Genomic DNA, 22,585 nt, shown 5'->3' with positions numbered 1-22,585 from the left:
AGTCAGACACAACCAAGCAACTGAACGACAGCGTATGTATACGATTTCCGTCAGTCTCCTTGTAAACGTGATAATTAACAAATACGACTGTGTAAATAACACAGCTGTCACCCAAATCCCTGCAGGATGCGCTTGCAAAAGAGACACACAGAGCGGACGAGCCTCTGGGGGATTCCTAACAGGAGGAAGAAGCCTCCGTGCACACGAGTGTGAGCCGTGAGGGCCCGCAGAGCCCCTCCGGTGGTGAAACCCGTGCTTGCCCCAGCCTTGCACACCGGCCCCAGATCAGGATCCCGGACACGAGTGTGTCTTCTGAACAGAAGCCTTCCCACTTCACCTTCTCTGCAGCTCAGGGTAAGCAGACAAGGGCATCGATGTGATTTCTGCCCGGAATCAAGACTCTGCCGTTGGCCCGGTGAGTGGAGATGGCACTCTCTCACGCCTGCCTGGGTGTGCCAAGTGGGAGGCCCTTCCAGAAAACATTTTGACAATAGGTTTGATAAATTTTCAAATAAATTTCACTCTTGGAAATCTGTCCTGAGGGACTAAACTTGAATACATGAGAAGTTTTATCCACAAGGACACTCCCTCTCCAAGCACAGTTTCTGGGGCCAGGATGATCAACTCAGAGGTGTCTCCACCCACGTCCCGACGTCGATGCCCAGATCCCCTGTGAGCCTGGCCTTCGCTCTGTACGTCACAGAAGCGTCCAGGCATGTCCCCTGCGTGGTGACGCACAGGCAAACCCGTCTGTCCACGCGGAGCTCAGCCCTCACGCCCTAACCCTCCAGTCACATCCAGGACTGTCCCCCACCCCACCCAACCTCTCCTAAGGCCACCTGCCTGCTGTAGCCCCCAATGCCCCCACGTCCAGGCCCTCGCCTCATGCCCAAGCCTCACCCCAGCCCCCTCAGAGCCATCTGCCTCGCGAGAGCCAGCGTGACCGACCCCAGAGAGGAAGACAGACCATCTCCCTGACCCGTGACAGCACCCTGAGGCCCACAACCCGCCCCAGGGGTCGCCCGTCTGGAGGGCTGGCAGACCCACCCCTTGAGTGGAGCCCAGAATGAGCCTTCAGGACACAGCTGGAGACGCAGCTCCAGAGGAAGCCAGGGGCTCCACACAGAGACCCGACCTAGGGCACCTGAGTGTCCGAGTCCCCAAGGCGGCCCCAGACGGACCCCAAGAGCAAGCAGCCGCCCCAGGAGGAGACCTACAGGCCCAGAGGGGCTTGGGGAGCACACGGGTGGCAGGGACGCAAGCAGACACAAGGAGAAGCCGGGTCCCGTGACGAGGCCACCGCTGACCCTGCTGGGTGCCGAGCACCCAGGGCCCAGGGAGCGGGGGCCACACCCCAGCACCGTCTTCTGGGGGCTGAGGGCTGCCTGGGGCCGGGAGGTGGGAGCTGAGTCTCCAGCTGGGTGGAGTGCCCCCCAAGGAGGGAGAAGCAGGCGTCGAGAGCTGGGATGCATCGAGGTCGCCCCAGGTCTGTTCACCCCGTCAGGACCTGCCCTTCCCCTTCAACCCCCGCCGGGAGGCTCAGCAGTCTCCTGGAAGCAGCTGCCCCTGTCTGCTCGCACCCCCTGCCAACCTGGCTGGTTCCTGGGGAGGGGTCCTCTCCTTCAGATACACCAGACGCCACGGACCAAGTCCCCGTCTGCATCTCACGTGGGGTCTTTCAAGTGTTCACACACAATACCCACAAGCCTGGGGACCGCCCGGAAATCTAATACCTGTGTATCTTCATTTCAGAGAAACTATTTAGAAGCAACTTCTGGCGAACACACGTCCTCATCCACACACCGCACATTCCAGATGTGACCCCGAGCAGAGCCCTCCCCAGCTAAGCTGAGCTCGTGCAGGTGGGAAGCGCAGCACCCCGTCGTGGAGGGAGTCAGACCAGGGCGGGTGGCTCTCGGAAGCCTGTCTGCCACTCGGTGGTGGTGGTGGGCGAGGAGGGAGGCCCTGGCTCATCAGCGATACCAGGCCATCTGGGAATCCAAGCCACCGCCTCTCTCTGGACCCAAAAGCCACATGCAGGCCGGAGACTCTGTGAGCAGCAGAAGTGCTGGGCCTGGGCGGCCAGACGCCCTGGACATCAGCGAGCGCAGCACAGCTCCGGCTGGGGCACTGCCCACCCTGGGAAGCTGAAGGGGAGCAGTGGCCTTAGGCGAGGGCATGCATCACTCCTGCCTCAGGGGATGGGGCTCAGGACGTGAGGAGAGTGGGGGTCTTGCCCGGGTCAGAGACGCCCGTCGGGCACCTGACTACCCTCTCACACACCTGGGACCGAGCTGGGGCTCTGCCAGCGTTCCCTGGGTGAGGGGCGGGGGGGGCGTCTGCTCGGAACAACGCATCCTGGCCCCTCCGCACCCGCAGGAGGGCAGCGAGGGCCGAGACGCCCACGGGTCACAGCCGCATGGAGAAGCCGACCCAGGAAAGAGACGCGGCACCTGGAAGAACCGTGGTGATGAGACCCCTTCAGTCTCAGGACAAAACAAGGACTCATAAGGGCAGCTCACTGAGCCACTGGACTTTAAAGTATTTCTTGCACCACTAAGTGACCTCAGGAAAACACGTCAGGTCCCACCCAAAACCCACATGGGTTCTGCCGACAAAGGCACAGACCGAGGGACCAGGACGCGCGCGGGGCGGGTGTCCCCACCCACCGCCAGAGGCAGAAGCAGCGGATGGAGCAAAAACCAGTTCATATGGACAAAAGTTACACCCCAAATAACGAGACCACTACAGTGAACTTGGATGAGCTTAAGAGCAAGGCACTGAAATTCTTATATGAGGCCAAGATGAATAAAAATATTTTCAGGTTTGACAGAAAAGCAATTAGTGTGAAAGAAACTAACCTACAATTCAATCTTCAAGCACTGAAATGGACAGAAACAGACACGACTGTAGGAAAAATGGACAATATGATTAATAAGGTTGATTTAATAAATATCCCGCTCAGACGAAGCACACACTTTTCCTCCAAAATTCATGAAGGGTTTGCAAATGTTGATCATAAATAAGATCCCAGAATAAAAACCACAATAAATTGCTGCAGAGAGAAACTGCAAGTCTTATTATCTCTAGACAGTACAATTAACACCAGGAAACAGCCCAAAAATGAATAAGGTTTAAGCAAAAAGTCCAACCATATGCAATTTAGAACACATACATGAATAATTCTGCGTCTAAAAAGGAAATCAATATTCCACACAGTAAGTTTTCTGAAAATTACAACAAGAAGAGTTTAGTGAGTGGAAATGAAACGGCTCGGCCACCGTCCACTCCGAGGGAGGCCCCAGGCTGCAGATTAAACGAGCAGAAAGGGAAATGGCGGTTTTGAATCAAAACTCCTAGAGTCACCAGGAGAAGAGAGGAGCAGGAAGGAGGTGCTCACAGGGACATGGGCAACCAGAACTCCTCTAGATTTTTGGAAAATCGCCAGTTCTCCGGGGGAGGGAGGAGGAGAAGACAGTAGGTAAAGCTCCGAAAACCAATGGAGAAGAAAACAGAGCTCCTGAAATCGCTAAGACATTCCATCACAACAGAACACGCAGCCAGCGTGCTGATCCCAGGAAAGGGGTCCCCCCGGGGAGCCAAGTGCCATCTTCCAAAAGAGGCTCAACACACAGAGAGCCGGAGCGGGCAGGAAGCCAGGCAGAAAAACGATCCAAACCCACCTCGGCAATGGCTGCGAGCCCAGAGCCTCACTGAGGAGAGCTTGCAAATATTCAACCACAAGACAGGACCGTTCTGCAGCTGGAAGAATAGGAAACAGGCCCCAGAGCATCTGAGGCTGGGACAGCTCTCATCCCCAAACCTGACAGAGAGGCGAGAGGGAAGCCGCAGCCCAAGCCCGCTCCCGAGCAACTGAACGCGCAGTGCTGCAATGAGTGTGGAGGCCGGGAGCGGACGGAGCCTGTGCGCCGACCTGAGGGTCGTCTTGGGTCACAGCAGACAGAAAACCCGGGGGACGTTGAGAGCTGGATGAGAGCTGTGGGGACACCATCAGATTCATAAAAGCTATCTGGTAACAATTAACATCTCCTGATGAAGAAAAAGGAAGACTTTTTTAAGCTCAGGATAAAAGAGCCTTTTCCTAATTACAAGTATTATTTTTCCATTTTGGGCTTCCTCATATACATGGGGGAAAGCCCTTTCACACGCAGGGCTGGCAAAGGACAGGAAACCCAGGGGACAATACCCCGGGGACCCGGCCTCACCTGGGCCAGGATCCACATCCGGTGGGAAGCAGGGAGACCTCCCACTTAGCAGAGAAGTAGAGGCTTAGAGGCTGACATGGGACCCTGAGGCGGGGTGGGGTTGGCAGGGTGGGCGGGACACCCCAGAGCATGGGTGTGGGGGGCTTCCTGATGAAGCCCAGGGTCCTGACCCCCCAGCCTCCCTCCCGGGGCTCCTGTCCCTCCTGGACACACCCCGAGGATGGCCTTCCAGCCAGGTGGGTGCGCCCACAGCTACAGCACGGGATGCTGCATCCCAAGGGGGCAGCAGGACAAACGGACAGGCCTGAGGTCCTCCCCTCCCAAGGCTGCCCTCGGCCCCCAGCCCTCAGAGACCCTGGATCTGGGGTTTCCTTTCTTCAGGGACACCTTGGTCCAGCTGAGCAGCGCCCACAGCCCACAGGCAGCCAGGGGTCTGCAGAGGGCATTGGGTTGCTGCGTTATCTAAAGCCCTTGAAGAGGCACTAAAGGTCCTTGACTTTGCTTAATAGCTAAAGTATCATTATTTTGTTTTGCTTGATGGATTTCCTTTCTGCGTTTTCTCACTTCTCTGACTGAATGTATTCTGGGACTAAAATTTTTCTGCAGACCGAAGGTAGGTGGAGCACATGGGTGGGGGTCTATCAAGAAAGAAGACCCCACAGGGTCCTGTTCAGTTACACGTCAGGCCATCCTGCGGCTCCGAAGGGGCTCTGCTCCCAGGAGCTCTGCTCCCCCGGCCTTGCTGAGCCGCCCCTGCTTCCCAGTCCCCTCCCTGCCCCTCCCGGCTCCTCTCCACCCAGAGCTGACCCTTCCAGGCAGGGGCCTGACCCTTCCCGGCTTCTCCCGGAGTCCTCTGTTCTCTCTTCCCGAAATCACCTGCCATGATTGCTCACACCTAGTTCTGTTTTCAGCATCTGGTTTTCAGTTAAAAACCACAGCAGATATCAAGCCATGAAAAGACACAGAGGGAACTTAACAGCTCGCCAGTGGGCAAAAGCAGCTCATCTGAGAAGTCTACACGCTGCACGGCTCCCACGGGAGCCCTTTCTGGAGAAGCAAAACTGCGGAGGCGGTGAAAGACCAGGGCTGCCAGGCTTGGGGCAAGGGCCCAGCACAGAGCTTCCTAGGGCACTAGGACCGCCCTGCCCGATGGTGGGCCCGCATCACTGCACGCGCGCCCGGACCCACGGAACGTCCCACTCCGCGAGGGAACCGACCGAAACCATGGATTCTGGGTGCAGACGGACGGCACGGAGGCGCGGGCGCATCAGTCGTGACAAACGTCCCCTCTGGTGGGGCGGCTCTCTGTGCAGCGGGCAGGGGCGGGCAGACGAGGCGTCTCTGCACCTTCTGCTCAGTTCTGCTGTGAACCAAAAACCACTCTTGTGAAGTCTGGTAATTATTTTAAGACAGAATAAACAAACAGGCATATCAGGCCCTCCTAGCAAGCGAGGCTGAGCTGTCCAGGCAAGGCACACCCCTCCCCTGCCCGGCGGCTCTCTGACACCTAGGTGTCAGGTGTGACAACGTGGGCTCCGGGGCCTCTCGGGTCAGCACGGTGACTGTCAGGAAAGCTGGATAGTGGCCTCAGAGCCCCTGCAGTTGAGCGAGACCACCACCGTCGTCCTGTCCGACTCATTGTCTGACACCAGGAAGTCCTCAGGGCACCCAGAAAGCGCCAGAATTCCTCTCGAGACAGAGCGTCCACTCACCCTGGGATGCCCCTGGGTCACCAGCAACGTCCTCCTCTGTGGGCGCGGACCCCCTCTCTGCACCTCGCCCCGGGCTCCAGCCCCATCCCACCTGTGTCTGCACCAGAGCCGGCCACTGGCTGCTCCCCGCTGCCCTTCTCGCAGCTTCCAAACCCCAGAGCCGGCCTCTCCTGAGCGGCTCTGCCCCACAAGCCCCTCCCACCGGGAGTGCTGCTCATGGTAATGCTCCCCCAGCTGTGTCCCCTCCACCATCCCGGATGCTATACTCTCATTAATGCAGCCAGGCAGGCATGCCCTTCACAGGCAGCCTCCTTCCAGCTCAGACCCACCCGCCTTCCTCACTCTCTGTCTGCTGTGGGCACTTGGGGGACGGCCATGCTGGCCTCTGTGCAGCTGTCTTTTCTCAGGACCCACTTCTTAGACCAAGAGTCTAGAGCTGACCTTCCCGAATGCTGGCCATTGGTTCAATCCAAACCCATCCTTAACCTCTTGATCCCCGGCAGCTGAGCACCCAGTGCGGTGTCCTGACCGCGTAAGGCAGACGGGGCGGAGGGCCGACCTGCCATCAGCTGTGTCCAGCTCCCCTGGGGGCCGGAAGAGCCCGCTGAGACCACCTGCGGGCTGGAATCCTGGCCGGTCACTCACAGGCCGCTCATCTAATCCCCAGCTGTTTCTCATGCGCAAACTGGGGAGTAAACCTTTGTGCTGTCAGAGTTGTGAGTACCAATGAGCCAGTGTACAGAGAAGTGCTGCCCCCCGAAACACAGGTGCGCTACGCACGCACACACAAGAGGAGCTGCGGTGTTTCCTCCTCGCCCACATTTCCTGCGAGGACCTTAAAAGGGCCGCGTGCAACACCGGGCTCACGCCCCCAGCCAGCACCTCCGCCTCCTCCAAGGTCCAACGCCCCATTCGCCCCAAACAAAGAAGTCACCGCCGGGAAGGGGCTTTCCCGGCCGAAGGGGGGGCCCTTTCTGTGTTCACAAAGCCCCCATTGGAGGGCACATTCTAGAACACTGCGGTGGGGAGGAGGGGAGTCCCAGGAGGAGCCTGGGAGGGGAGGGAGGAGGCGCAGGAGCTCAGGGACCAGCCGACCTGGCCCTGCGGAGCCCGGCCGCGCTGCGCGTGTGGTTCGTGCCCGACGCCCTGGGCATCGTGTGCGCCTCGGCCACGTGGGTGCTGACGCTGAGCCAGGGCGCACTGCTGCTGAGCGCCTGGCTGCTCCCGGCGCAGCGGCCGGCCTACAGCGCAGTGCACGGCTCGCTCTTCCACCTGCTGGCCTCCCTGGCCCTGGCCTCCCACGCGCGGACCATGTTCACCGACCCCGGCGCCCTGCCGGTGGGCGCCCCGCCTGCGCCCGGCCTGGCAGCCCGCTGCCCGCTCTGCGGCGCCGCCCAGACGCCGGGCGCGCACCACTGCGGCGTGTGCCAGCGCTGCATCCGCAGGGCACACCACCACTGCCCGTGGGTCAACAACTGCGTGGGCGAGGACAACCGCAAGTTCTTCGTGCTCTTCACGCTCTACACGGCGCTGGGCGCGCTGCACGTGCTGCTGCTGCTCTCCGCGCCGGCCCTGCGCGCCTACGCGCGCGGCGAGTGGGACCTGCAGACCCCCGTGCGCCTGCGGCCCTCGCTGCTCTTCCTCTTCGTGGTGGCGCTGAACGGCTTCCTCTTCGCTGGCCTGATGTTCACGATTCAAATACGCAGCATCCTCACCGACCCACAGAGTCAGCCGGGCGAGCCGGGCCAGGCGTCCGCGTGGACGAACCTGAAGGCCGTCCTGGGCCCGCGCCCCTCCCCGGCCTGGCTCAGCCCCTTCGCCTCCGCGGGACCTCGGGCCGCCAGCGGGCCCCAGGCTGTGGTCTGAGTCCGCCTGTGTGAACGCAGCTCCCTCCGCGGAATCGGAACAGATGATCCTCAGAAAATCGCCGCGAGACTGTAAACGCCAAGCCTCCTTTTCTCGTGTCCACCGACGAGACCCCCACAAGAGAGAATAAAAGCGCCAGGTTCCCCTCTGAGCAGTAGGTGGGGTTTAGGGCCTCCAAGCTTCCAAGGAAGTACGCAAGACCGGCCCCTCCCCGCAAAAGAAATGCGACATGTGCCCCTTCTTTCACTCTGCCAACACTCTCCTGGGAAAAGCGATTAAATCCACAACATCTGTGAGCAAAGTATGGTGAATCCGTGCAGAACCCCATTACAGGTGGTAGCTACACACCGAGGCAAGGGTGTGACCGCCTGCACGTGGCCCGTTGTGAACTGCCTTATCTGATGCAGAACCATCGTTGCATTCCTGGTTATCTCAGCTCCTTAATGAGGGATTATGCTGTATAATGTGTCAGTTTGGGTGAGTTCCTATTTTTTTAGAATTTTTGTATTTATGCTCATCGATGAAATGAGCTTAGAAATCTCTATTCCTTTGCTAACTTAATCTGTTTGTAATTTACCAGATCCCACGACGCGTATCAAATGAGCAGGGCGGATGTGGCTCTTTCTGTTTTCTGACAGCCTGTGTGAGGTTGGCACCAGCGCTTGAAAATTTGGACCTCACCAGTCAAGCCATCAAGGTTGGGTTTTCTTGTTTAACTTTTTATTTTGAGATACTTATAGGTTAGAATGAGGTATTGGATGGCATCACTGAATCAACTGACATGGGTTTGCGCTAACTCTGGGAGGTCGTGAAGGGCAGAGGAGCCTGACTTGCTGTGGTTCGTGGGGTCATGAAGAGTCGGACACAGCTCAGCGACTGAACGACGACAGATGCAGTGGTGAGGGGTCATAAAGGGCTCCCTGCCCGCTTCGCCCAGCTGCTCCCGTGGTACCAGGCAGGAAAGGCGCCTGACTGCAGCCTCACGTCCGACGGCAGTGCCAGCACACTCCTTTGACCCTGTTCACAGTCCCTCAGTTTTACACACACGCGCTTGTGTCTAACTTGCTCATCTTCACACCAAGCCTGAGGCAGCTAGAGTTTTCAGCCCTGCTTTAGAGATGGGAAGACAGAGAGATCGAGCAAACTCCCCAAGATGACACAGCAGTACCTAGTAAGGCTGAGAACTGGACCCAGACAGCCTGGCCCCAAGACGGGCACCTCCCCACCACGCTGCCACGCACGGCCGAGCAGAAACCCGAGAGGGACTGGCCCCGTGAGGACGGCCTCACAGCCACGTAAGCGCAGGGCGAGCCCTCCTCTGATGCGGACGGCTGACCTGTGACCGTTCATCCCATAGGTGCCCGCAAGGCACAGGGGGGCAGGGTGCAAGCTTGACAGTGAACACACAGCCCTTCCCCCGGGAGGCTTTTCAGTGATGAACCAGAAGCCATTTCGGGGAGATTAGGTAGAGCTGAAGCTGGTATGAAGTCTGTAAAACAGAGTGAAAATGTCACAGGTGAGAAGGCTTAGCCAGGAGATAACATCTGTGTCCCAAAGCCCCAGATCTCAGCCAGCCGCTGGGAGGGTTCCCAGTGAGGCTGGTCCAAAGGGTGATGACCCACGGAGGAAACGTCGTGCAGGCCACTGGGCTGCTGGTGAGGGTCCGGAGTAATCAGCAGGCCTGGTTGCAGGTGGGGAAAAACATGGATGCTTTGAGACGGAACCACGGTCTGGATCCCTAAGTACTCATGGGATTATAGCCTTTTAAGTAGAATTGTACAAAGTGGTCTATGCAAGTGAGGTGTGAGGGCTCCAACTCCTACTGAGACGCTCAGAGGGGCCAGGACGGGCAGAGCCCACCCCAGCCCTTCCAGGGCCAAGAGCACTAAGGAACACTCACAGCCCCTGCAGCGAGGCAGCCACGAAGCCCCTCTGGTTAGCTGCCCCAGCGCCCGGGGGTCTCCCTGCAGGGGCGCGGCCCAGTGCAGACCTCACGCCAGCTCACCCTTCGCAGGGTCCTTCTGAGAAGGGCACCAAGGGCTACAGGGCATGCATCCAGAGCCGGTCAGCCGTGGGCAGGCACTGGGGCGCCTGGACCCCGGCTCCCGTCCAGGACCTCGGCGTAGATTAGCGAGGCAGGCAGGACGCGGTTGGGCACCCCTCGCAGCCATCAAGGTGAGGAAGTGACAGCCATGGCCCTGGGGATGTGGATGGGGAGCCGACTGCGTCTGCTGGAGCGCTCCAGACCTGCCCCGTGGCCTCAGAGATAGTGCCCTCCCGCGGTCCCCACCTGCCCAGCCACACACCGACAGGGGCAGCTGGGCTGCAGCGAACACAGCGGACAGGGCAAAGCGCCGTCAGTGTCCAGCCCAGCCCGGCGTGAACCCTGAGGTTTGTACCTGAAGACCCCAAATCTCTCTCCTCTCCTCCTGCCCCCTGGAGGTCTGAACAGAAGGGTCTCCCATCTCGGGGCCGTGAAATCAGAGCCGTGTGTGACCTCGTACGCATGGTCCAGCCACAGGCATGCCCAGAGGGCCGGGCTGCCCCGTAACCCTCGTGAATTAAACGCACGTCCCCCCCGCACCGCCCACACAGGGCTGTCCGCCAACTCACAGTGTTACAGGCAGCCCCCCCATCTGAGAAAGAGAAACTTCCCCAGATGCTCTGTAGGGGCTGCTTTTCCTTACGCAGCGCTTTGTGGGAAAGATTTAAATGAGGTTTGGGGGTATAGATTCTAACTGGTTGCAAGATAATTGCTAACAATGAAAACGGCCAGCTTAGCCATCAAGTCCTCAAATTCTAATTTTATGCGAGAATTAGTTCACAAATATATAATTCCAGCTAGCACGTGCTGTCACTGTTACGTCTGAGCGATTCAGACTTTCACCCCCAAAGTTATTTTAAATCTGTCTCCAGAGAACATTTAATACGAGTTAGGCAAATGACGTTTCTGCGGACTCCTCTGGAGGTGTCATCTGTCAAGTTGCCATCTGAAATGTAATTTGTGTCATTTGCTGGGGTTCATTATTGCAGATATTAGCAATCAATATTTCTTCCCTCAAACAGGACAGCAGCTGGCCCTTAGGAACCCATGGAAAGATTTCTCCTCCGTTTTAAACTGTCGTAGAGGGTCTTCCAAGTGGGCACTGATCACCCCTCAGGGACAGGGACAGTCAGCTCCCAGTACCTGGAGTCTGAGGATGAGACAGAGACAGAAAGATAGAGAAAGACAGAGAATAAGAGACAGACCCTCAGAAACAGAGACGGAGAGATGGAGCTGCGCTGGCAGGAGTCCAGGGAGCCGAACAGGGTCCCCACCTCGCAGGTCGCCACCACGCAGGGTCCCCATCACACAGGGTCCCCACCACGCAGGGTCCCCACCACACAGGGTCCCCACCACGCAGGGTCCCCACCACACGGGTCCCCACCACGCAGGGTCCCCACCACCCAGGGTCCCCACCACGCAGGGTCCCCACCACACGGGTCCCCACCACGCAGGGTCCCCATCACCCAGGGTCCCCACCACGCAGGGTCCCCACCACGCAGGGTCCCCACCACGCAGGCTCCCCACCACACAGGGTCCCCACCATGCAGGGTCCCCACCACGCAGGTCCCCACCACGCAGGCTCCCCACCACACAGGGTCCCCACCATGCAGGGTCCCCACCACATGGGTCCCCACCACGCAGGGTCCCCACCACGCAGGGTCCCCACCATGCAGGGTCCCCACCACACGGGTCCCCACCACGCAGGGTCCCCATCACCCAGGGTCCCCACCACGCAGGGTCCCCACCACACAGGGTCCCCACCACGCAGGCTCCCCACCACACAGGGTCCCCACCATGCAGGGTCCCCATCACCCAGGGTCCCCACCACGCAGGGTCCCCACCACGCAGGGTCCCCACCATGCACGGTCCCCACCATGCAGGCCCACAGTGGGAGGAGGACACGCTGAGGAGGGAAGGCCCCCAAGGCTGTAAAGGTGAAGCTGAGTTCAGACCACACAGGTCCCAGCGGATGCCCCATCTCGAAGGTTGTAAAGGCCAGTGCCCATCAGTGGTGCCCACTAGGTCTGCAGGCACTGGGTAGCATGAGCCACTTGAAGCTGGGAAGCTTTGGGACCCATCTGTTACGCAGCAGAGGCTAACTGATACAAGGGACGTGGGACTTGGGTGGGTGTGCTTCCTTTTTTACTCAGTAGATAAGAAGACTGTTCAGACTATATGTAAGATACAAGTATTAACCATCAGTAAACCCTGGATTATCTACCACCCAGGCTAAAAAAAAAAAAACAATTTCTGAAGCCCCCTGAGTGACCTTCTTCAAACCCACCCCTGGGTGAAACGTCACCCTGAGTTCTGTGTTTCCTGCTCTTTGGAATTTCAAGTCCTTTCCCCACACCTGCAAGGAAGCCCGAGGGAGGCTCTGGACCCACGCTCCCGGCCACTCACCCGCCCGCCCTCACAGCTGAGTGTCCCCACTGTCTGAGCCTGTCACACCTGGCTTGTCCACTCCACCATGCCAGGCAGTTTGCAGAATTACAGATGTCACCGCGAGGACGAGTCCAACACCCGCCCCAGCTCAGGGTTCCTCCGGGTGCCCGGGGGGCTGAGGCGTGGTGCCCTGCCGCTCACTTCACGTGCACGCTCGTCCACGCGGGCCACGACGGGGAGTCTGGATGTCACTTGCGTGGGTCCGCATCTCAAGCCTGCTCCTTTTCACAGAGTCTCTCTCAAAGATCCCCCCTCAGTTTACACCCCAGTCCAGCCTCCTGCCGCCGCACCAGTGCGCCATGGCATCAGACTGTGGACAGGTGTGGGAAGCGTTCTTAATTACAGTTTTAATTTGCTCTCACTGAGCACCGGGAGCTTCTCCACTCAGCGCTCCTGTTTCTCGTCCAGGCTCAAATCCTTCGCTCATTTTTATCTTGTTATCTGTCTGTTCCTGACTGATTTGGAAGTTAGTTACACATTCTGGACACTAATCCTTTGTCAGCTGAATGCATTGAAAACATCTCCTCCCAGTTGGTGGCTCCTGTGTCCACTTATTTATGCCGCTGTTGATGAATTTTAATGGAGCAGAATTTGTCAGTCCTTCCCTTTTGTTTCACTTCTGCGGTTTTAATAAACAATTTCTTAGTCGGTGGTCATGGTATGTTCTCCTGTATTGTCTCATGAAAGTGTTACAAGCATTTATATTACCATTAAGTGCTTAATCCCTCCGAAACTGATTTTTATGTGTGGAGTGAGGTAAGAGCCCCTTTGCTTTCTTTTTCAAGATTTTAACCAATTTCTCCAGCATCAATTACTAAACACCTCCTTTCCCCACTGAGGGGCAAGGCCATCTCTGTTATTAACAGAAATCACACACATATTACATCACACAGATATTATATCCCACATATATCACATCACGCAGATACTACATCCCACACATATCACATCACGCAGATACTACATCCCACATATATCACACGTTACTTCACACATTACATCATCACTTCCTCCTCAGACTCTCCACATTGTCAGGAGTGAAGTTCGGCCGCCAGGGCTCCTCTGCACCCACAGTAAAATCTCATCACCCACGATTTGCACTTTCTCCGCGCAGTGGCCTCTGAAGTCTCCTTACTGTGCTGTGCTCATTGCTCAGCCATGTCCAGCTCTTTGCAACACCATGGACTGTAGCCCGCCAGGCTCCTCTGTCCACGGGGATGCTCTAGGCAAGAATACTGGAGTGGGTTGCCATGTCCTCCTCCAGAGGAGGCCTCCTTACTTGCCTGATAGTCCAGTGATGTGATGAAAAGAAGCTTCACACAGATGGCCTGTGGCATTTATCGTTGTTTGTGGTCAGATTATATTCAGGGCGTTATTAGCCACACGGCCGGGTGTGGACATCCAGAAGTGGGATAAACCCCTGAATCAACCACCTCCTTACCCGGCACTGGGATAAACCCCTGAATCAGCCACCTCCTCACCCGGCACTGGGATAAACCCCTGAATCAGCCACCTCCTCACACGGCACTGGGATAAACCCCGGAATCAGCCACCTCCTTACACGGCACTGGGATAAACCCCTGAATCAGCCACCTCCTCACCCGGCACTGTCATTCAGACTTCATATCAGGTTTGCCGGTTCAATCACAACGCCAGATTGATCACAGTCTTTTCTGGCATTTCATCCTGAAATACACCCTGTTGAGTTCCTCCAGTGAAAGCAAGTTCCTGGTCTTGGCCTCAGACTGTCAGTTTTGAGCATTTTAGCTGGGTATAGAATCTGGACCGACGGTGACTTTCTGTCAGCACATACGAGGTAGCCCACTGCCCTCAGCTGCACTACTGCTGATGCAAGCCTTTCTGATTACCTCTCTTTCTTTGGACGGTAACATTCTCACTCTCTGGTGAAGTATATTTTATGCATTTGTGTGTGTGGGTGTGTACATCTGTGAATTTGCCTTGTGTGTGTGTGTATGTGTGTGTGTGCATGTTTGTATGGATGGATGTGGACGGACTGTTGTTCAGCCACTCAATCCTGTCCAACTCTTTGCAGCCAACCCCACGGACTGCAGCACACCAGGCTTCTCTGTCCTTCACTGTCTCCGAGTTTGCTCAAACTCATGCCCATTGAGTCGGCGATGCCATCCGACCAGCTCATCCTCTGTCACCCCCTTCTCCTCCTGCCTTGAACCTTTCCCAGCATCAGGGTCTTTTCCAATGAGTCGGCCGTTTGGATCAGGTGGCAAAGTTACTGGAGCTTCAGCTTCAGCATCAGTCCTTCCAATGTACATTCAGGGTTGATTTCCTTTAGGATTGACTGGTTTTGTCTGTTTACAGTCCAAGGGACTCTCAAGAGTCTTCTCCAACTCCACAGTTCAAAAGCACCAGCTCTTCAGTGCACAGCCTTCTTAATGGTCCAACTCTCACATCCATACATGACTACTGGAAAAACCACAGTTTGACTAGACAGACATTTATAAGCAAAGTAATGTCTCTGCTTTTTAATACATTGTCTACGTTCGTCATAGCTTTTCTTCCAAGAAACAGGTATCTTTATTTCATGGTTGTGTGTAGATGGGTGTGTGTGCATGTGTCTGTATGTATATGTGTGGGTGTGTGTATGGACAGATATGGATGGGGGTGTGCGTGTGTGTGTGGGTGGACAGATGTGGTGTGGAGGCATGCAGGTGCCTGTCTGTGTATGTATGTGGGTGTGTGTATGGATGGGTGTGTGTGTGGGTCTGTGTGTGTGTGGGTGGGGATGTGTGGGTGTGGATGTGTGTGCACACGTGTGTATATATGTGGGTGGGTGTGGATGTGTGTGCACGCATCTCTAATGTTCTACCATTTCATGTCAACATGATCGAGGTGCATGTCTGCTTTCACTCACTCAAGGAGCAGAGGATGCTTGCTTCACTCTGGGGAGACCTTTGTCTAGCGTCTGTCCAGACACCATTCACTGCTCCCCTCTTTTCCCTCTATGAGAGCCTCTAGCTCTCCTCCCACAAACAGGAAAGTTGCTAAAAAGAGGGGAGAGTGTCTGAGCAGGCATCTGTGGGAAACACAGGCCACAAACTCAATCAGAAGTTTCTCCAGAAGCTGGAAAATCAACCTCCTTTCTTCATGGAAATGATGAAATTTCCATATCCCTGCCCAAAGACAGTGGCTCCCAGGGGTGCCAGGGCATGCTGGTGGGGTCCTAGGGGGTTCCCGGGCGGCAGGCAGATGGGCTGGAGAGCAGGACATGCCAGATGGCTGAGCTCGTCTACCAGGACCCAGCCACTCACCTGAGCTGTCCCGGGCCTCCTTGTCCCCCAGGACCACACACAGGTGAAGGGACAGGCCCCTGGGAGGGATCAGCAGGGCCAGGTCAGGGACTCACCCAGGACATGCCGTCCACTTGGCCCCATCTCCTTAGCCTTCTCAGAGCTGTGACAAGAGCCCCTGTGAGGAGCAGAGAGAGACTCAGGGGGGTGTGTGTGTGTGCGTGTGCGTGTGTGTGCGTGTGTGTGTGTCTGCGTGCATGTGTGTGTGTGTGTGTGTGCGAGTGTATTAGTCCATCCATGAGCCTGCATGTTTACGCATATGTGTTAGTGTGTGTGTGCATGTCTGTGCATTTGAGGTATGCCTCGTGCACACGTGTGTACGTGTGTGCAGTGTCTGGAGCACGCTGGTGTGACTGCATGTGTTGTGTGTGTGGACCTGTGACTGTGTGTGACCTGCAACCATGGGTGTACATGTGTTTGTGTGTGTCTGTGAGGCCCCCAGTTGGACCCTCAGAGCCCTCATGCAGTCTCGCGCTTGGGTCATGCTGGGCCCAGGCCATTCACCCAGAGTGGTCAGCAGGCCGTGCAGCCACTGGCCGCAGTGACTGAGCAGCAGGATCCCAAGGAGCAGGACTCCCCCGGGACACCTTTCTGCTTCTGACGCCCAGCCTGGGGGGCGCCTGGCGTCCGGGGGCCGAGGCCCCAGTGCTGCTTAGTGTGGTTCCTTGGGGTCCCCCTGGCGTGACGGGGACACGCTGGAAAGAGCGACGCTCTGGGCACACAGAGGGCTGGACCCGGCCACCTCGACACCCATCCTCACCCTCGCGCAGCTCAGGGTCACCCAAAGGCGGTCAGGAGGAGGTGCCGACTCCTGAAGCCTGGGGTCACCTAGGTCAGATCCCAGCAGGTTGGGATCATGAAGCTGGAAGTCTCTACCCAAAGCCAGGACCAGCCTCCCAGGACCCTGCGTGACCGTCAGTGCTCTGCCCCCATGGCACCCCCCAAAGGCCCTGGGCCCAAACACGGGCAGCTCTGCCCTCACCCACGACCGCCCAGACCCCGGGGCAGCACGCCCTTCCTCTCCGAGGCGCCCTCCCCCAGGAGCCCCAGCGCAGGCCGTGGTCATCCCGACCGGACAGTTCAGACGTGCTCCCCCGACCCTGTTCCCCAAGCCCCCTGATCGCCATCCCCCTACCCCCCAGAGAGCTCAGGTGCGATAGCCTAACACCAGAAGGGCAGTCGCAGGCCGCTGTCAGGAGGCTGTCTCACTAGGGAGCACAATTAAAGGAGAGATCGATTTCTGGCCAGAAACGATAACAAGGGTTAGCCCTCCAAGGCGGAAAGAGGTGCTTTTGAAAACCCAGAGGGAAGGCTTTGAGATGCTAATGCAACCCCGAACTGCAGGGGAGGCTGGAGGATGGAGGCTGGGCGGCGTGGGAGGCCCCAGACCCTGCGTCCACATCTGGGCCATCGCCTCCACACCACGGTCTGGAAGCCCACCTTCTCCCCCAGACCCGGCTCTCGGCCACCCAGGCCAGGACCTCAGGCCACGGTCAAGGTGGACGGCAGAGGCTCCCTGGGGTCAAGGTCTCCAGGAATCAGGGGTGACGATGTCCATCCACAGGGCAGGGAGCCCCAAGTGATGAGTGACCTTCAGAGAGCGCCCCCCAGGGTGCCCCCAGTCCTGCAGCAGCTGCTCCTGTCCCACCCTCTCACCCAGCCCTCAGCTCGGGGCAGAGGTGCCAGGCAGGGGAGGTCCTGGCGGACACCCCGTGGGCCCAGGGAAGGGCGAGATCACCCAGGCACCCAGAGCTGGAGCCCAGCCCAGGGGCCACCCGCAGCATGGGCCAAGCGAAGCCCCTGGAGCAATCTGCATGAGACACCCCCATGTGCTCATGGAACACGATCTGGAAACACGTGTGCACACGCGAGTGCACAAGCGTGCACATACCATGGTGCCATGGGCCCCTGCTGTGCCCCCGGAGGAGCCCCGGCTCTGCACCTGGAGGAGCCCCCATCGTGCTCCTGGAGGAGCCCCGGCTCTGCCCCTGGAGGAGACCCCGCTCTGCCCCTGGAGGTCAGCGACGTTTCCTGGTGGGACGTCCAGGGAGCTGATGGGGCTGTGGCCCTGGAGATGTCACAGTGGCCACAAGCAGTGTAGGCGGACAGCCGACAGGGCGGGGCAGGGGGCCAAGCAAGGGTCTGCAGCCCCTTCTGCCTGCGCCCCGCCCCCATCAAGGGCACAACATTCGGGGTTTCTCACCGTCTAACCGACTGTTCCCTTTGCTTTGAAGAGTGGCTTCTGCTACTACAGCAAACTGAAACTAGAAAACTCTGAGCCCCGTCCCCCCCACACCCCTCCCCCAGGAACCCCGCCTAAGGGGCCGAGCTCTGGGTCAAGCGGCCTGGCCCTCCTCCTCCCTGTCCTCCGGGACCCTGGGGCCTCTGGTCTGCCAGTGACCGGCCGCGGGTGCTCTGTCAGGGTGGTCCCCAGTAGGGGAGGGGCCAGGAAGGGGTGGCGGTCTCTCATCCTTCTCCAGCCTCCAGAGAGCTGGGTCTTGCTTTCTTATGAAACAGGCGCGTAACACCCCAGCCGACGGCACACCAGGCGATGCTGAGTGCCCTGTCCTCAGCGAGCTGGAGCACTCGCGCCCCCCCCCCCCCCCCGACACCCAGGAAGGCTGAGAGGCCAGCGTCTTCCTGCAAGGGGAGGCGCTCCCAGGCTCCAGGCCCCCCTCGGGCCGTGCAGGAGGCCTGCGGGGAGTGGGCTGGAGGGCTGGGCTGGACACAAGGGCCCATTGAGCCCTGGAGGCTGGGCCAGGGCCTGTGCTCTCCGAAGCTCGGGGGGGTCACAGGACTCACGGCCTGGGGGCCTGGAGTCCAAAACAGTGCTTGGAGAAGGGTGTGAGTGACCGCTGGGATGCCCACGCAGCACCCACGGCCTCCAAGCAGCTGGGTCAGCCCGGTCCTGCGGCAGCCAGCCCCGCCCCAGCGCCTCTGCCGGGCCTGGAGCTGTCAGCTGCTCATCTGAATTCTCCCCAGGAGGACGCATCGTGCAACTCAACCCCACAACGGCTTGAGAGGTGGAGATCCTTTATGAGTCACAAGTCGGCACTCACGGTACTGTCACAACTTCTCAGTGAAACAATGTCATCACAGCCCCAATAATCAGGACACTCCCTCATCACCCCGGGATCCCAGGCTCCTTGGCAAGACACGCACCCCCTGTTCCAGCCACTCTCTCGCGTGGGGTGGTTTGCTTTGTTTATGCACCAAAATGTATTTCTATGGAGAATTGTGACTTCTGTTCTGAGTATAACTAAACACAATTTTTAACCTACATATCAATTACTTACAGAAAACACTGTATTTTTTAAAAGCCTCCCCACCCCGGGAGACGAGACTAGGGGTGGGGGATCTAATTTTAGCCACTGAAGTCCTGAGGAGGACCCAGGGGGCACCTGAAGGGAGGCCGGGGCCCGGCTGCATGTGGGGGCATCTGTGGGCACATGTTTGGAAGGTGGACACCCTGGGGTCCCACAGGGCTCGAGTCCCGGAGACGGTCCCTTCCGGGCCCCGAGCAGGCCTCCACCAGGCCTTCCCCTGAAAGTGGGAGGGAGCCCTGTGAGCCGGAGCCTGGGCAGCAGGGACCGGCCTCCCACCCCCCACCCCCACAGCCTCCCCCCTGGGAGCAGCCATCCCCAAAGGCAGTTGAGCCCCACCCACTGCCCACCCACTGCTGGTGATGAGCTCAGGGGAGGGAGGCTCCTGGTCACCTGGCCAGCGCATCCATGGAGCTGAGAGCGGCCGTGGCTGCTGCAGGGCGGGAACAAAGGAGAGGCTTGGTTGTGGGCGGCGTCCCCTTGCTGGGACCACTTCCCCAGCAAGACTCAGGGGCCTCCATCCTCTCCAGGGGGGTCCCTTGGCCAGTAAGTGAGGTGCTCGTCCTCCCAGTCCATCCACGCGGGGGCAGCTGCAGTCAGGGAAGCACACTGTTCGCAGGCCTGTTGTGACCCCCGCCCAGCCCAGCGTGGGGGTCAGCGTCTGAGGCCCATTAGAGCTCGGTTCTCGCAGGCCACGATGGCTGTCCGTCTACCCAACTCCACACATGCAGACAAAGCGGACCTCCAGTACCCCCAGCTCCCCGCCGCCCCAAGCTCACTGCACTGACCCCTCCACACACAGCTGTCAAGCCCACAGCCAGGCTCACCGGGTCCAGCGGGGTCACGGGGCCCCTGATGGAGGTGGGGGCACTCTGATCACCTCCCCAGAAGGCCCTCAACGCGGCCCCTGAGCCCCCCTGGGCTCCGGGCTGGGGCCTCCTCTCCCCGTCCGGCACCCCTACTGCAGCCCGGGACGCCCCTGCCCTGAACCAGCCCCCAGGAGCTGCTCACCGCTCCTCTGTCGGCTGGACCCCAGGGCTTAGTCCTGCGTCGTGTGTGCCCCGCCCTCAGCCCGGCCCTGCCTTCACCCCACACCCGGCCGGATCCCCGTCCCAAAGCCCAGGACGAAAGTGCCCGCAGCGCCCCGCCCCGGGGTAGAGCTCAGCGCGCCCTGAGCGGTACACGGAGGGTCAGGCCCCACCGTGTCCACTGGGGGCTTGCCCTGGAAGCACCATCAGTGGGGACCCCTGGGCGGCGGGGTTACACGGACGGCGGGGTGGGGACAGAGACCCGCAGAGCCCGCCCTCCCAGCGGCTTCGGCGGGGCCCCGCCCTCCCGGGACCAGCGGCCCCTGATGCGCCCTCCAGCCCCCCGCAGGCTCGGCGCCCACTGGGGGGCCCTCGGGTCTTCACGCCCGAATACAGCCTCCAGGATCTCCCGAAAACAGCAGGACCACCAGGCACAGATGCCCCCGCTGCAGGGCGACCGACGGCCCGGCCCACCTTCCGGGAGCGGCCAGACGGGCCGCGGGGTCACAGGTGGTCCCGGGGAGGGCCCGGCCCCACCTCGAGGGCACCCGTCCCGCGGGGGTGGGAGGAACAGGAGCCCAGGGTCCCGGTCAGTCCCGGGAGACTGGCCACTGGCCCGAGCCCTGGGAGGCGGAGTGGCCGCCAGGGAGTCCCCTGAGCCCCGCCCTCTCCGCCCTCCGCCTGGACACCCCTCCACCAGCCGTGATGCCAGGGACGCCGCCGCAGCGGGTGGGCTCGGCCACGGATCCAGCAGCTCCTCTGTCCTGTCCTCACGGCCTGTGCCCACCGCCCTGCCAGTCGCCGGCGGCTCCTGAGGTTGGAGGGGGTTCGGGGGAGAGCAGTCAGCAGGAATGGCCGCTCCCCGCCCGGCGGGCCGCAGTCTGCTCCAGTTCTGGGGCAGGCGGGGGGAGGGCTGCAGAGAGAGGAGGTCCTCCCACGAAGCCCCTGGCCCTGCGCCCACCTCGCGGTGGGCCTGCGTCTCCTCCAGGGTCAATGGCTCCCTCCTGAGCCTGCAGCCACTGCCTGCCACTCGAGGCCCGCCAGGCACCAGGGCGGCTAAGGGCAGCAGAGGCGCCGCCCACCCTCTGTCCTGGCGCAGGGGCAGGTGAAAGGCCCCCAGGACCCCGCACAGTAGGTGCTCTGCCCAGAGCCTGGAGTCAAGCCTCAAGGTGGGGGTCAGAGCCCTCGGGGCACAGGGCTGCCCGCCAGCAGAGGGGAGCGGGCCTTTGAGGAAAGAAAGAATGAGGCACCTCTTTCCCCTGATGACAAGTCCGGGTGAAGCGCAGGCGTCCACCTGAAGGGCCGGCAGAGGCCCATGGAGCCCTCCGGATGCCTGCCCCTCCCCCAGGACCCTGCATCCTGTCCATCCTTTGCTGTGGTGTTTCTCACGGCTGTGTTTCCCACCTGGCTGTATTTCCCCCATGGTCGTATTTTCAGTTTTTCCAAGTGAATCTAAGAACACTGTGCCCTAATTTCAAGCAATGAGCAGATTCCAGGTTGCTGATTTTGACAGAGGATGCTCTGGTGGGTGGGGGGCGGGGCTGGAAAGTTCAGGAAAGGGGGTTCTCCTGCTCCCTGCCCCTCTGGCGGGGGCTCCCGGTGAGCAGCAGCCTCAGGGATCCTCAGCACAGCACCCTCTCCGGGCCTTCAGAGGCAGGTGGCCCAAGACCACGAAGATGCTCCAGGGGAAATAAGAGGAGACAGAAGATAGGAGCGTCAGACCTGGAGGCAGAAAGCGTGTTCTCTGCTCAGAGACAGCGAGGGAAAGACCCTGGGAGAAGCGAGGAGAGGAGAGCCTGCCTCAGCCCCGGGCAGGGACCCAGCCCGCCCCGCCCACCTGGGAGACACCGGGGAGCAGGTGGCGCGTCCCACCTGGCAGGGGCCGGGGGCAAGCCAGGTGCTCTGGCGGCATCAGTCAAGCACATCTGTGTGCCCCTTAATCCACTTTTATTCTGGCCGCACCGTGAGGCTTGTGGGATCTTAGTTCCCAGAGCAGGGATGGAACCCCAGACCCTAACCACTGGACCACCGAGGAATTCCATTAACCCATTTTTTAAAGTGAATGTCCCAAACTACAAGCTTGGGCTCAAAGATAACAACTGCAGTATCGTTTATGAAATGAAAACTCAGATATAACATCAATATCAGCAAAAGGAAAAAGGTAAATAATCACATATCCATCCATTTGACCACATACACACTAAAAGTCCCGTGGAAGGAAAATAGCAGAGCCAGGCTAATGGCAAAATGTTAAAAATTGCACGATGCCTTTAGAACATAACGAGGACTATGTTTTTTAAAATGTTTGTAGAAGAAAATATCAGGATGAAACAGACGAAATTATAGCAGAAGCTATCTTTTGTGGATGGAGCTATAAATAACTTTTTTAATCCTTTCTAATTTTAAGTGTTTTTCAAATTCTGTTACATAAGCACGCATCACTTGTATATTATATCTTTACATGTTTTTAATTGAGGCCAAGAAAAAGTCACTGTGTCAGTCAGTGTTACAAGATCCAAGACTTTCCCTCATCTGGGCACTGTTGAGCCCTACGCTAGAGAACTCACCCCCACCCACGGCCCCAGGCCCAGACGCCCACCGCCCTGCTGCGT

General features: G+C 59.0%; 1 protein-coding gene across 1 annotated transcript; it reads left to right on the top strand.

Annotated features, from left to right (window-relative positions):
• The first annotated feature begins 4,446 nt into the window (after positions 1-4,446).
• On the top strand, positions 4,447-7,804 carry LOC113893372 (palmitoyltransferase ZDHHC3-like). Its single transcript, XM_027543377.1, has 2 exons — positions 4,447-4,462; positions 7,029-7,804. Exons 1-2 carry the CDS (start codon positions 4,447-4,449, stop codon positions 7,802-7,804), a joined length of 792 nt encoding a protein of 263 aa, XP_027399178.1.
• The last annotated feature ends 14,781 nt before the right edge of the window (positions 7,805-22,585 follow it).

This window comes from Bos indicus x Bos taurus, chromosome 5 (genome assembly GCF_003369695.1).
Source record: "Bos indicus x Bos taurus breed Angus x Brahman F1 hybrid chromosome 5, Bos_hybrid_MaternalHap_v2.0, whole genome shotgun sequence".
NCBI lineage: Eukaryota > Metazoa > Chordata > Mammalia > Artiodactyla > Bovidae > Bos > Bos indicus x Bos taurus.
The sequence above is the reverse complement of the archived record's forward strand: the minus strand, read 5'-3'. Positions and strand labels throughout refer to the sequence as shown.